General features: G+C 43.5%; 2 protein-coding genes and 1 long non-coding RNA gene across 28 annotated transcripts in view; 1 reads left to right on the top strand and 2 right to left on the bottom strand.

Moving 5' to 3' along the window:
- The window catches only part of ACKR2 (atypical chemokine receptor 2), a 76,060-nt gene extending 71,722 nt beyond the window's left edge, over nucleotides 1-4,338 (bottom strand). For 2 of the 3 annotated variants that reach the window (XM_084986946.1, XM_021068500.2), the window contains exon 1: nucleotides 3,750-3,966. The gene's annotated coding sequence lies outside the window, so the exon portion shown is untranslated. Of the gene's footprint in view, nucleotides 1-3,749; nucleotides 3,967-4,233 lie in introns of those variants that run through there. The other variant, XM_084986950.1, reaches the window with a different exon arrangement.
- CCDC13 (coiled-coil domain containing 13) overlaps nucleotides 4,035-15,033 on the top strand; it is a 45,849-nt gene continuing 34,850 nt past the window's right edge. For 19 of the 23 annotated variants that reach the window (XR_014822853.1, XR_014822852.1, XR_014822851.1 and 16 more), the window contains exons 1-3: nucleotides 4,035-4,329; nucleotides 9,884-10,204; nucleotides 12,727-12,875. Coding sequence is in view for 13 of the 23 variants with exons in the window: in XM_084987949.1 (XP_084844075.1) it covers nucleotides 9,984-10,204; nucleotides 12,727-12,875 (370 nt within the window). In the remaining 10 variants the exon portion in view is untranslated. Of the gene's footprint in view, nucleotides 4,330-9,883; nucleotides 10,246-12,726; nucleotides 12,876-15,033 lie in introns of all 23 variants that reach the window. The other 4 variants (XM_084987943.1, XM_084987952.1, XM_084987950.1 and 1 more) reach the window with 2 other exon arrangements.
- The window catches only part of LOC106505578 (uncharacterized), a 43,514-nt gene continuing 41,066 nt past the window's right edge, over nucleotides 12,586-15,033 (bottom strand). For both annotated transcript variants that reach the window (XR_014822921.1, XR_014822922.1), the window contains one exon: nucleotides 12,586-13,315. This is a non-coding gene — a long non-coding RNA (uncharacterized LOC106505578). The remainder of the gene's footprint in view (nucleotides 13,316-15,033) is intronic.

Below are 15,033 nucleotides of genomic sequence, written 5' to 3'. Positions count from 1 at the left end.
GATCCCACACTGCTGTGGTGTAGGCCAGCAGCTACAGCTCTGATTTGACCCCTAGCCTGGGGACCTCCATATGCTGCAGGTGTGGCCCTAAAAAGACAAAAAAAAAAAAAAAAAAAAAGAAAGAAAGTTGAGGTCTGTAACTTGAGGTCTTGAGGTCAAAGAGCTAAAACCTAGGTATTCTTCTGACAGAGTTTACTCAATTCAATTTTGCTTCTCATAGTAAGAGTATGATCACTGTTTATGCTCTATTTACTTATTTGTGGGAGAAAGAATATTATTTCAGTGAAGGGAAATCTATATGGTGATCTCATCATTTTTAAAAAGTTACGTAAGAGGGGAGTTCCCGTCGTGGCACAGTTGGTAACGAATCCGACTAGGAACCATGAGGTTTCGGGTTCGGTCCCTGCCCTTGCTTAGTGGGTTAACGATCCGGCGTTGCCGTGAGCTGTGGTGTAGGTTGCAGACACAGTTCGGATCCCGCGTTGCTGTGGCTCTGGCGTAGGCCGGCGGCTACAACTCCGATTCGACCCCTAGCCTGGGAACCTCCATATGCCCCGGGAGCGGCCCAAAGAAATAGCAAAAAGCCAAAAAAAAAAAAAAAAAAAAAAAGAAGAATGAAAGCTTATACCTACACTGATCTTTTCTACTCTCAAGCTATAAAATCACTTCCTAATCTCTCCCAAAAAAGGGCATAGTCTTTAGGGCATTAGCCTGCAGTGGCTTCCTTTGCCTGGTAAAGCAATGTTGTTTTCTCCTTCACCCAAAACTCTTGTCTCTGCATTTCTATTCGGCTGAGTATCCGAAGCACTTCTCCGTATTGGGTAAGACAGTATTTGACCACATGAGGTCAAAGTAGGACTGTCTTGGTGCTTTTTCAAACTAGCAGAAGGGTGGTAACATATGCTAAAATAGGTTGAATCATCTCAGATTTCCATATAATGGTCTCCTACTTTGGAATGTCATCCTTCCCTTAAATTACTGTCCTTGTTCTTAAGGATCATTATCTTGCTAAACTTGAATGCAGGCACCATTTTATCTTTCATTTAATGACCTGAGGCATATCTCATGCTTTTATTTATGGCTTTATAGTTAAGCAAGCCTGCTTCATTCCCGAGGTTCTGATGGCTTTTTTTTTTTTTTTTTTTTTTTGTCTTTTTGTCTTTTTTGTTGTTGTTGTTGTTGATATTTCTTGGGCCGCTCCCGCGCATATGGAGGTTCCCAGGCTATGGGTCTAATCGGAGCTGTAGCCACCGCCTACGCCAGAGCCACAGCAACGCGGGATCCGAGCTGCGTCTGCAACCTACACCACAGCTCATGGCAACACCGGATCGTTAACCCACTGAGCAAGGGCAGGGACCGAACCCACAACCTCATGGTTCCTAGTCGGATTCGTTAACCACTGCGCCACGACGGGAACTCCCCTGATGGCTTTCTTGAGCGACTGTTAACTTACAGCAGTCTCCCAAAGTTCCCTAGGTTCTCCTCTCTATTTATGGTCCCCTGTTGGGACTTCTACAACCACCAGTATAACTATCTTACTCTATCCCTATCATCTCCCCCTTTGGGTGTTTTTCCCCTTTATGCTTAAAGGTGGGTATTGGGCCTGACCTTTCAGTAACTACTTCCTGCTGAGATAGGATGTAGGCGTGCCAAGGGAAGGAGTAAAACACCTGGCTTAACTGTCCCTTCTCTGTTAGGAGGCCTTAAACCAATGTTACTCTATTTAACCCTCTAGTTATCAGAACCACAATGAGATGTCACTACACACCTACTAGAACAGCTAAAATACAAAAGAGTAACAACATCAAACACTGGCAAGGATGTGGAGAAACTGGATCACTCATACATTGCTGAAGGTAATGTAAAGTGGCAACCACTGCTCTACAAAACAGGTTGATAGTTTCTTACAAAACTATGATTACCATGCAACTGCACTCCTGGGCATCTATCCCAGAAAAATGAAAACTTAGGTTCCCACAAAAACCTATCCATGAATCAGCTTTATTTGTAATATCCCTAAACTGGAAACAGCCCAGATGTCCTTCAACAGGTGAATGGTTAAATAAGCTGTGGTATATCCACACCATAAAAACTACTCAGTAATAAAAAGGAACAATTTACTGATATACACAATAACTTGGCTGAATCTCCAGAGAATTATTCTGAGTAAAAAAAGTCAGTCCCCAAAGGTTAAATACTATATTATTTCACTTATATAACATTTCTGAAATGACAAGATTTAAAAATGGAGAACAGGAGTTCCCATTGTGGCTCTAGATTAAGGACCTGACATAGTTTCCGTGAGGATGCGGTTTGATCCCCAGGTTCACTCAGTGGGTTAAGGATCCAGTGTTGCTACAAGCTGCAGCGTAGGTCACAGACGCAACTTGGATCCTTTGTATATTGCTGTGGCTGTGGTGCAGGCCTGCAGCTGCAGCTCTGATTCAACCCCTAGCCCAAGAACTTCCATATGCTACAAGTGAGGCCCTAAAAAGAAAAAAGAAAAAAAAGGAACTCTTGCAACGCAACATAAAAAAGCCAAAAAAAAATTTTTTTGGGGGGGGAGCTGTACCCACAGCATACATAAGTTCCCAGGTTGGGGTTGAATCAGAGCTACAGCTGCCAGCCTATGCCACAGCCACAGAAAGGTGGGATCTGAGCCACGTCGGCAACCTACACCACAGCTCAAGGCAATGCCGGATCCTTAGCCCACTGAGCGAGGCCAGGGATTGAACCCACTGAGCCACAACAGGAACTCCCTAACTTAATTTTAAAAACAGACAAAGGATTAGAATCGACATTACTTCACAGAAGACATGTAAAAAGCTAACAAGCACAAGATGCTCAAAATCATTTATTAGGAAAAGGCTAATCACTACCATGATACATGGTACCGTGTAAGTGTGAAAAATAAAAATGGAGAACAGATTGGGGGTCACCAGGGGTTAGGGCCTTTGGGGCTGGGGAGGTAAGAAGGGGGTGTGGTCATAAAAGCCCAAAAAGAGGAATCCTTGTGATTTAAGTTGCAGTATCTTGATGATGCTGGAGGATACATAAACTTACATGTGATAAAACTGTACAGAACTAAACACACACAAACACATACACATACACAAAATGAATACAAGTAAAATTAGGGAAATCATAGTAAGATAGGTGGACTGTATCAACGTCAATATTCTGGTTGTGACATTGCACTAGCGTTCTGCAAAATGTGGTCTGGTGCCTCACCTTCAAACATGTCTATGGGATAAACGTATGAGGTAAAAAAGAAAAACAACCATGAGATATCTAAAGACTTTCAAATTATAAAGACCTTGGTAAATATTTGGAAACCTTTCTTGGATCTCTTTTCCTAGAAATTTGTCTCCCAACTCCATATAGCCTTGAATATAGTAGCGACTTAAATTGGGAAGTGTCTTTTTTAAAGCACACACAAGTGTTTTCCACTATGAAAATAAACCATGTTCACCATATTTTAAAACCTCTTAAGTGCAAAAATAAAAACACAGCACTGCAATTCCAGCGCCCGAATATAACCATTTTTACTTTTAGTATTTCTATGCATTACTCCCCAGTCTTGTTTGTGGTCCTAGTTTTAAAAAACACATCTTCACTTACTCAGCAGTTACTATTTTGTGTCCTGCCTTTTTCACTCACCGTTGCAAAATAACCTCTTCCCCACACTGTTCTATATTTTCCAAGACAGTCCGAATGGCTACGTCAAATTTCATGGTGGGATTACTCACTTTAATTCCCCCTCGGGACTGCGGGATGAACATCTCTGCGCAGAACGTTTGGCCCACAAAACTTTTAAAACACATTCCAGAAGCGAACTACTGGGCAACTTTAAAGTCTCAGACACAAGACGTCCTCTTGCAAGTACCACCGCGCCCATTCAATTACCGCCAAACCGGGACCACCCGCACCTCTAAACCTTTCCGAATTCCGTGTGCCCTCTCGGCCGCCGTAGACTCGTGATGACGTCACGCAGCGGCGTGGCTGGTTTCCCTGGTGACGGTTGCCAGGGTAGCGCTAGAAGGCGTCTAGAAGAGGTGACAAAGCTGCTGCAATCACAGAAAGGAGCAGCGGAGTGACCGCTGTAAGTGCAAGGGAAAGTGCAGAAGGGCCAGGCTGGAGCCAGAGAAGCTGGCTGGAGGCCGAGCGCGCTGCTGCGGGCCGGATACTCACTGCCTGTTGGGCGCAGAGCGAGGACGCAGGGAGAGGACTCGCCTTCATTCGTTCTGTGAATCTTCACGCACAGCCTCCTTCCGTCTCCAGGCAGACATTCGTGTGCCGCGCGGTACAGGGGTTTGTGAGGAGCCGAGGGTGAGTCACCTGCCCAGAGTCACAAAGGTGGCATAGTCAGAATAACTGAGGTCTGCCTGACCAGCGCCCCTCCTGGTCTCAGCTATGGAGCCCTCCTGCACCACACTGAAGGTGGCGCTGAAATACTCCACTAGGCGGCATCCCTACCCCCATCTCCCAACCCCAGGGCCAGACCGCACAGGACAGGGACTTGGAGAACGGAGTCCCCCCTGCACTGATGCTGGCCTGGCAGGCAGTCGAGCAGCTTGTCCTGCACTGTAGAGGGCGCACCAGTAGGCCTCTCAGCGGCTCTTCTCCACCCCCAGTACCCTAGGCTGTTGCTGGAAATACTCGACAAAAACAGTGAAAAGAGCGGCGAGGGAGGAGGAAAGAAGGGTAGGAAGCGGGCAGAGAAAGGAAGAGGGAAAGGGAAAAGAATAGACTGATGAGGATAAGGACGTTTCTTGCCTGGAAGTCCCCTCAGCCTTTCTTCACCAGTCCTGGTTCCCTAAGCATTTAACTGCCTGAGGGATATTTGTTTCGCCGAAGGTACCAGAGAGGTGGGTAGGTGGTACTCTCCTCATCCCATGGCTCTAAATCCTTCCTGAGCTGTGAGTTCCTTCCCTACAGTCTTAGCCTTAACTTAAAAAAAAAAAAATTAATTGATAGGACTTCATTTTTTAGAGCAGTTTTAGATTTTCAGAAACACTGAACAGAAAATAGAGTTCTCTCTTTCCTCCATGATGAGCAGCTTGCATTGTCGTGATACATTTGTTATTGATAATACTATATATTAACTTTAAAAGTCCACAGTTTACAGTAGGGTTCACTTTTTGTATTGTACAGTTCTATGGGTTTTGCCAAATGCGTAATGTCAGGTGTCCACCACTAAAGTATCACACAGAATGGTTTCACTGCCCTAAACTCCCTGTGTTCCACTGTCCCAAACTCCCTGTGTTCCACTGTCCCTTCCTCCTTCCCTCTTCCCAGCCTCTGGCAACCATTGATCATTTTACAGTTTTGCCTTTTCTAGAATGTCATATGGTTGGAATCATACAGTTTACAGCTTTCCTTTCCAATCTATAAGGGTTACTTTTCCTCTCCCACTGCCCAGAAACAGGAGAGGATATTCCTCTGATTTTCACAGTGAGAATCTGGTAAGGCTTCTGGAGATAAAATTGATGAAAGCAATGGGCCCCCCTAGGGTTGGATCCCTTGGAGTTTTAAACGCTTAAGCTTGTCCATACTGAGCCTCCAACATTTCATCAATTACACTTTAAACTCTTCCTACTAATTCTGGTTCTAGCTGTAGGCTTCTGTTCCCCGTAAACTGTGATTCTCTGTATTCATCTGTCTCTCCAGTTTTGAGGGAAGCAGTTTGCCCTGTGACCTCAATTCTCTGATGGATCTAAGTTCCACTGATTTACAGTTGTTAATTTTTAGTTTGTTCAGCTTTTTTCTTGTTGTGAGGATGAGAGTGACAACTTCTTAACCCTTTACATGTCAGAGGTTCTACTCAGCCTTAACTCTTGAAACTCTCTGTATCTCGCTTCTACTACTTAAGTCCAATGCAAGTAACACGACCCTGGTGCTCCAGAGCATCACAGACAGAAGGCACAAATGTAATGGAGAGACATTTTAGGAGACTATGTTAAGCATTTGTTACAATTAATTGTGAATAGCCTGTTCACTGATACAGCAACTGATTACCAAGGATGGTTAGACTAAGGAAAGTCAAATTCATTCATTTGTTCCAGAGGCATTTACTGAGCACCTACCATGTGCCAAGTACTGTTACAGGTTTGTGATACAGCCATGGACAAAACAGATTCAGATGTGTGCTCTCATGCTATTGGGAGAAGACCGATCATAAATAGGTAAAATATGCTGTAGGTCAGATGGTGAAAAGTGTGATGGAGAAAAATAAACCAGGGCAGAGGAGAGGGAGTTCAGAAGATGAAAGCAGGGAAAGCTCCCAGGGTGGTTCCAGTGTGCAATAGGCATGGGAACCTCTGCCTTACCTGCTGGTGACAGCCTCCCAAGTTGCCCTCCTGACTTGCTATTGAGCCAAAACAATTGTTAATAGCTCTTCCTTTCACTCTCCAAAGTCACCTAGTTTGGAAAACAAAGTATATGGTTGTGCCTTCTTACAATAAAATAAGGAATCACAGGGTAAATTTTAAACTGTATTAGTTACATTTTCAAATAATAGGCTCAGTAGAGTTCTATTAAATCTCTAAACACCTTTTCATATGAAAGATCTCTAAATTGGGTCAGCAATCTCAACTACAGTCCAAATCCAGCTCACTGTCTGCTTCTACAATAAAATTGTATTGGGACACAGCCATACCTACTCATTTACATAGTCTTTGGCTGCCTTCTGCTACAATGGCAAAGCACAGTAGTTGCAACAGAAACCATAGGGCCCTCAAAGCCTAAAATACTTACTATCTTGCCCTTTACAGAAAAAGTCTGATTTGCCAGAATTTACAACATTGAGGCTGATAGTTAAGTTACTGGGTTTCCCGTCTTTTGGTACACCCTGTGGTACCTGGCTGTGGCTGTGGCACATTCAGCAGAGGGGTCCAGGAGTTCCTGCACTTTGAGGGTCCCCAAAATCACCTTCAGTTTAATGATTTGAAGCTGGGGTGGCCATGAGTATGATAAAGAGAGTGGTATCAGTGGGAATAGAAATATGAAGACAGATTTGAAGACATTTATGGAGAAGCAAGATATTTGACTAACTGGATGGTGGGTAGACAATGGGACTTTAGTTCGTTTTAAGGGAAGGATGCTTAACACCAGCTAACTTTAAAATCATGTGGGGATCATTTAGAAATTCCTGTGTCCATGCTCTATTAAATATTCTATTCATGTGAAATTCAAAAATATACAAAACATCCAGAATGGATGATCAGAAAGGAACTCTGACCACTCAATAATAAAACATTTTAAAAATGGGTAAAAAATGTGAATAGACATGTTAGAAGGTATGCAAATGGCCAATACACATATGAAAAGTTGTTCAATATAATTTGTCATCAGGGAAATGCAAATTAAACCGCATTGAGATAGCATTACATACCCAGTAGAAAGATTAAAATTTAGATAGATCATACTAAATGTTGGCAAGGATGTGGAGCAACTGAAACTCTCATACATTGCTGGTCAGAATGTAAAAAGCTATAGCCACTCTGGGGAAATATAGCAGTTTCTTAAAAAGTTAAACATAAATTTACCATAAAACTTGGCATGTCCACTTTTAGGTATTTATTCAATTGAAATAAAAAATACGTTCACAGAAATATTTTCTTGTGTATGAATATTCATAATGAAACATTTTAGGTGTCTAGTAACAGGGGAATGTGTGAACAAATTGTGCTGTTTCTATACAATGGAATAGTTCCCAGCAGTAAAAAGGAATGAACTAATGATACATGCAACAACATGAATGAGTCTCTGAAAGGCAGTACTAAGCAAACAAAACAACACAAAAGTCTGCCTATTGTTGAACTTGTATGACTGTATGACTCTAGTTACAGCTATACCTCTGTACCTGAGGGGTATTGCTTCTAGGATCTCTGTGGATAACAAAACCCATGAATGCTAAAGTCCATTGTATAAAATGGTGCTATATTTGCACATAACCTACACACATCCTCCCATATACTTTAAATATCTTTATGTAACTTATTATACCTAATGCAATGTGAATGCTATGTAAATAGTTGTAAATACAATGTAAATGCTACATAAATAGTTGCCAGCATGTGGTAAATTCAAGTTTTGCATTTTGGAACTTTCTGGAATTTTTTGTTTTTGTTTTTGCAGGGGATATTTTTTACTCGGTTTGATTGAATCTGTGGATGTGGAACCCATGGACTCCATATGAAGGGCTGACTATAAAATTTTAGAAAAGGCAAAACTGTCATGAAAAAAAAAGCATATCAGAATTTGCCTAGGATGGGGACTAGTAGGGGGAATGAGCACAAAGGGGCACAAAAGAAATTTTTGATATGGTAAAAATGTTCTATCACGCTGATAGTGGTGTTTTACATAGGTGTATGTTATTTGTCAAAACTCATCTGCACACATAAAATTGGTGTATTTTCTTGTATGTAAATTATACTTCAATAGAGCTGATTACAAAGAAGACACATAAAACTCACCTCTAAAGGCAGAGGTCAGGACTTCCCGTCGAGGCGCAGTGGTTAACGAATCCGACTAGGAACCATGAGGACACAGGTTCAACCCGGGCCTCCCTCAGTGGGTTAAGGATCCGGTGTTGCTGTGAGCTGTGGTGTTCACAGACACAGCTCGATCCCGCGTTACTGTGGCTCTGGTGTAGGCTGGCGGCTCTGATTAGACCTCTAGCCTGAGAACCTCCATATGCCACAGGAATGGCCCTAGAAAAGGCAAAAAGACAAAAAAAAAAAAAAAAAAAGAGGCCGAGGTCAGTATATGGGGGATGACTGAGTGAAGGGGGAACGAGATAGCCTGTTCTAGGAATTCCTTTCATGGCTCAGCAGAAACAAATCCAACTAGAATCCATGAGGATGTAGGTTGGATCCCTGGCCTCCCTCAGTGGGTTGGGGATCCAGTGTTGCCCTGAGCTGTGGTGTAGGTCTTGGATGCAACCCAGATTCCGCCCTTGCTGTGGCTGTGGCGTAAGCTGGCAGCTGTAGCTCTGATTTGACCCCTAGCCTGGGAACTTCCATATACTGTGGGTCTGACCTGAGTGGTCACCACAGGGGTGCATACCAATGTAAAGACTGATTAAGCTTTACACTCAGACTTATTCACTATATGTAAATTATGATTCAATTTAAAATTATATCTTAGATTAAAAACAATAATGATGTCTGAGCTCCCATTCCTAGAAACTGAGATTTAATTCGTCCATGGACGTGCCTCCGTATTGTTATATTTTAGGAGCTCCTAGGAGATGGTAATGTGCAGCCAGATTTGAGACCCACTGCTTTTAGGGACAGGAAAGAGTCAACCGTTGAATCTGAGTGATGGGGAATAATCTGATGCCATTCAAGGACATGTGGCACATTCAGGCACCATGGGCGGGGGGGATTCTCAGCTCAGCTCAGCTTTGGCTTTTAGATCTGAAATGAGGGTCTTCCAAGTTTCCAAGTGGACACATGCAAAGCTAAGCAGGAAACTGCTGGCTTGGGGGCTGTAGTCAGGCTACACTCTCACTTGTGTGAGTGTCCTTAATCATTCAGTCTTGAGAACAGTGTGTTAAAAATCTGGTCACTGGAGTTCCTGTCATGCCTCAGTGGTTAACAAACCCGATTAGTATCCATGAGGATGCAGGTTGGATCCCTGGCCTCGCTCAGTGGGTTAAGGATCCGGCATTGCTGTGAGCTGTGGTGTAGGTCTCAGCCACAGCTTGGATCCCGAATTGCTGTGGCTGTGGTGTAGGCTGGCAGCTACAGCTCTGATTAGACCCCTAGCCTGGGAACTTCCATATGCTGTGGGTGTGGTCCTAAATAGTCTAAAAAGAAAAAGAAAAAAAAATCTGGTCACTGAGATTTCCTTAATTTCTCATTCCTATTTTGTGCAGACCAATTCTTATTACCACCTGGTGCCCAAACACATACAACAAACCTGGGCGGTGGAGGCTTTGCTTCAGCCCAGGCTTCCGTTCCTGCTCCGAGGGCAAGATGGCAGAGAATGAAGGTTCCCAGGACACCTTGCGGCTCCAGTTCAGGGCCATGCAGGAGATGCAGCACAGAAGGTTACAGAAGCAGATGGAGAAACGGAAGGAAAAAGAACTGAGCCTCCAAAGCAGAGTTAATGACCAGAAAGAGCCCCTGGAGATCTCTGATGGCCTCAGCGTCCTCCAAGCCGGGGAGCAGAACTCAAAAACCAGCTTTGAGCAGAGGTAAATGCCAGCTTGAACTCCCCCAGGAGTGCTGCAAGAAGGTAGGGAAGGTGGGAGAGAATGACTGCTTACACTTGGACAGTCAGGTTGAGTAGATGTGTGTTTATCAGCTGAGACACAGAGGTTTTGACACAGAGATTATTACTGAAGACTTGCATCTGATAGAAGGTTTGTGTGCCAGTGGACATAATTTGATGTAAAATGTTTTCAAAAAACATTTAAAGTCAAATGGAAATTTTGAGACTCGTCAAGGTGTACTTTATTCACTTGAATGTTCTTATGTAGTCTTTTATGAAAACTACATATTTATGTTTGAGGAGTTCGTTGGCTGGCTCTGATGATTCATAGATGACCACCACTTCAAATTTCTTTTTCTTTTCTTTTCTTTTTTTTGTGTGTGTGTTTTTGCTATTTCTTTGGGCCGCTCCCGCGGCATATGGAGGTTCCCAGGCTAGGGGTCGAATCGGAGCTGTAGCCACTGGCCTACGCCAGAGCCACAGCAACATGGGATCCAAGCCGCGTCTGCAACCTACACCACAGCTCAGGGCAACGCCAGATCGTTAACCCACTGAGCAAGGGCAGGGACCGAACCTGCAACCTCATGGTTCCTAGTCGGATTCGTTAACCACTGCGCCACGAGGGGAACTCCCGCTTCAATTTCATCTGGGGCTGTTCTTTTGCACCCAGTTTCCTTTTCCTGACACAAAAAGACACATAAAAGAAGAAAAATTTGATGGATTCCTTGCTTTTATACAGTTGGTGAAAAGGTTGAAAAGAGTCTAGAATCTTCTCATTTTGCTCTAAATGTAACAGTGTCACATAGATGCATATTGATTTCTATTGCTTATTAGAAGCGGGTGTCTACATTGATACAGAACTATTTGCTAGTCATGTTGCTAAAAAAATCATAGCAGTTGTTGAGCTATCTTTTTGCTTCTGGTTTTACCCAGAGTATATTTTCTCCATCTGCACATTCTATTTTTTTTTTTTTTTTTGCTTCTTGATTTGCAAAATGTTCTACTGAAAAATGCTAATTAGGAAAAAATGAAGATTTCTCAATAATTGAAAAAATTCATATAGCTCCTAAATATTAGCTCAGCGTTAACCCCAGACCTGTTTCCAAATGACCTTTCCTCAAGTTAGAGAAAGTGGAATTTGTGGAGACTTGAGCCATTGGTAGAGTAACAATTCCAAGATTAATAATAGCTGTTAGCTAATAATTACTCTTACCTATAACTTATTTACTTCCTGAGAAACTGTCCCTAGAGAGCTGGTTCTGTGCCTAACAGTAGAAGTGATCACAAACCCATCAGTCACATGTTTCTCATGTTTTGAAGTTCTGAAAAAAGCCTTGCAAGACAACATGTAACATACAAAACTAACCACTTGTTCTGATTTCCTATTGGATTTGCCTGAGACCTAGATTCCCAGTCTCAAGGCTTAGAAAATTTCATTTTGGTCTTCTGGTATGTATATGCAATTAAAACTGTAAATTTTGGAGTTCCCGTTGTGGCGCAGTGGTTAACGAATCCGACTAGGAACCATGAGGTTGCGGGTTCGGTCCCTGCCCTTGCTCAGTGGGTTAAGGATCCGGCGTTGCTGTGAGCTGTGGTGTAGGTTGCAGACGCGGCTCGGATCCAGCGTTGCTGTGGCTCTGGTGTAGGCCGGTAGCTACAGCTTAGATTCGACCCCTAGCCTGGGAACCTCCATATGCCGCGGCCTAGAAAAGGCAAAAAGACAAAAAAAAAAAAAAAAAAACCCAAAAACTATAAATTTCCTTCTAATTATTACTTTAGCTGCTATTCACAAGCTATTCATAGCTTCTATAGTCAATCTGTTTAAATGCTTCATAACACACACTATGATTTCTTTTTAACCAATAAATAATTTGTGGGTTTTGTTTTTTTTTTTAAGTTCCAAGCATATGATGGATTTGGGGGGTTTTTTTATTTTACCTCAACTCTTTTTTTAGTATTGATTTCTTTTCTTTCCTTTTGACCACACTCACAGCATGCACAAGTTCCTGGGCCAGGAATTGAACTCAAGCCACAGCAGTGACAACTGTGGATCCTTAACCCACTGTGCCACCAGGGAACTCCTTGGTATTGATTTCTAATCTTATTCAATTGCCATTAAAGAAAATGGTCTATATGATGTCCATTATTTGGAATTTGCTAAGGTTGCCTTTGAAGCCTATATTATAGTACATTTTTATGTATGTTCCATGGATGCTGGAAAGAAGTATGAATTCTCTGAGTGGGTGTTTCATATAGCTCTGTTGAATCTGTAGTAAACCATGTTATTCAAAACTTCTTTCTCCTTTCACTTGCATGTGTGTCCTTATCATCAGTTTTGAGAACAGTAAATTAAAAATCTGGTCATTGAGATTTCCTTAATTTCTCATTCCTATTTTGTACAGACCAATTCTTATCTACCTAGTGCCCAAACACACACAACAAACCTGGGCCATGGAGGCCTGCCCACTGCCCATGGTTCCCTGTGATTCTGTCTTTGCCTTTCAGGGTGCTTGAAGATGAGATCCAACAGCTGCGGGATCAACTCAGGGAAACAGTGGATGAGAACGGGCGATTGTATAAGCTGCTAAAGGAGAGGGATTTTGAAATCAAACACCTCAAAAAGAAGATAGAAGAGGACAGATTCGCCTTCACAGGTAGTGCCTCCTGTTGTGATAGTCCCTGTGCTGAAGTCCTGGTCAATTGACCCAGCAGCTATAGAACCTGTGGGGCAGGACACACAGTAGGTTCCAAAGGGCAGTACTCAAGAAAGAGTGCCAAGGGTCAGCTGTGGTCAGGCTTGTCTATATGAGCCCTGGAATTGAGGGAGAGAGTAGAGGAATGGAGCAAGCCAGGTAGGTCAGCACGCCAGGTAATGGGAGCACAAGAACAGCAGGGGCAGCAGGCAGGTATTCCAGGCAGTGTGGGTGACCCAGCTGAGACTCATGGCAACAGTTCTCCATGATGCTTGCTGCAGGCCTGGTGGGCCAGTGGCATCCATTCTATCTTGATGCTCTGGCTCAAACGCTGTATCACGAATGTGAAAAAAATCCCAGTAGAAGTAGGCGTTTACTCTATACCACTTGCTGTTCCTGTTCTGGAAGGGTGGATAAGATGGGGAAGTTAGCTCTTCAAGGGGTGGGGGGAATGTCCTGAGACCAGCAGTGTCTAGAGTGGACCTTGGCCCTTCAGGTCCAAGTTGGACCTTGGCTCTGTTGCTAGAGACCTTGACCCCATGGGTTTGTTAGGAACCTTGGCTTTGTGGGTCTGGGGATGACCTCAGCCCTGTGGGTATGAGCTGGACATTGCACTGACTCTGTGGCTATGACCTAAACTGTGGCCTTGAAGATCTGGTGGGGACCATGGCCCTGATTGGCCTCTGTTCCACATATGCCCATTGAGTAATTCCCAGGTAGCTGACTAATAAACCACAAAGTCAATGTCACCAATCACAAAGGGCAACAGGGCTCATTTGGCATCTGCCACAGCGTTCTCTCTGCCTTTGATAGTAAATCCCTTTAAGGGTGGGTGCACCCAGAGGACTAATGCTGAATTAAAAAGGAAGGGGAATTCTGTATCTTAAAGGCCCCTGGTAGCCTCTTGTGCTTCCCTCCACTTTTTGGCCTTTTTCTGTCTAAAACAGAAGAGAAGGCAACACTCAACCTGGCTCAGGATTCAGATGTGAAGAGGCAGTTTTTGCAAGGCTGTTGAGAACCTGATGGGCTCCAGAGGGAGCACAGAAGATGCCTCCCCACCCAATGGAGTCCTGGGGACTGGGCCTGTGGGCTACTCCTTCTTCCCCAGCTTGCCCCAGGTCCTCTGTCTCCTGCTGCCCCTGCCACTTTGCTCATGGCCTCATCTGAGTGCCAACCCTGAGTCTCCCCCAGGACCTCTTAAATCCATTCCTTGCTCTGAAGTCCCCATTTCTGATGTCCAGCTTCATGTTTTGAATAGAAAGGTCTGACTGGCCCAGTTCATGTTTTTAAACCAGGCCACAGTGACAGGCCGCTGAGAGCTGATAGAATGGTTTTCCTTTGGCTGGATTTTTAGTGTTTGCTTTAGTTTAATTGAGTTTTTTCTATTTCTTCATATAATTTTTAGTGACTGCATTAGTGGTCACAATATACATACCTTTTCAAGGCCTGAGTAGAATGGACATTTTACCAGAGTTCCCGTTGTGGCTCAGCGGTTAACCAACCTGACTAGCATCCAAAAGGACACAGGTTTGATCCCTGGCCTCTCAGTGGGTTAAGGATCCAGCATTGCCGTGAGCTGTGGTGTAGGAGGTGGCTACAGCTCCAGTTGGACCCCTAGCCTGGGAACCTCCATATGCCGTGGGTGCAGCCCTAAAAAGACCCCCCCCCCAAAAAAAAAAGAAGAAGAAGAAGAATTCACATTTTACCACTTCAAATGGAATGAATAAACTTTACCACCGTATAGGTCCCTTTACCCTCCCCCCTTATATTATAGCTTTTATATGTATTATATCTGTATAGATCGAAAATCCTATCAGACAATGCTATTATATTTGCTTTCAACCATTATACATATTTTAAAGAACTTAAGGCAAAAAGAGTCTATTTACACAAATATTTTAGCATTTCTGTTTGCCCATTCACTGCTGCCTCTATTATTATGTGGTTGCAGCTTCAAGATTGGAGCTTGTCTAGAGACAGAGTTGGGAGAGAATAAGAAAAAAAGAGGATTTTCGGAGTTCCCGTCATGGCTCAGTGGTTAATGAAACCGACTAGTATCTGTGAGGATGTGGGTTAGACCCCTGGCCTTGCTCAGTGGGTTAAGGATCGGTGTTGCCAT

Source organism: Sus scrofa, chromosome 13 (assembly GCF_054392235.1).
Source record: "Sus scrofa isolate SSC_HxYL_T2T_F1_AM1 chromosome 13, Sscrofa_HxYL_maternal_Yorkshire_Landrace_v2.0, whole genome shotgun sequence".
NCBI lineage: Eukaryota > Metazoa > Chordata > Mammalia > Artiodactyla > Suidae > Sus > Sus scrofa.
Note: the sequence above shows the minus strand (reverse complement) of the source record. Positions and strands in the feature narration are given on the sequence as shown.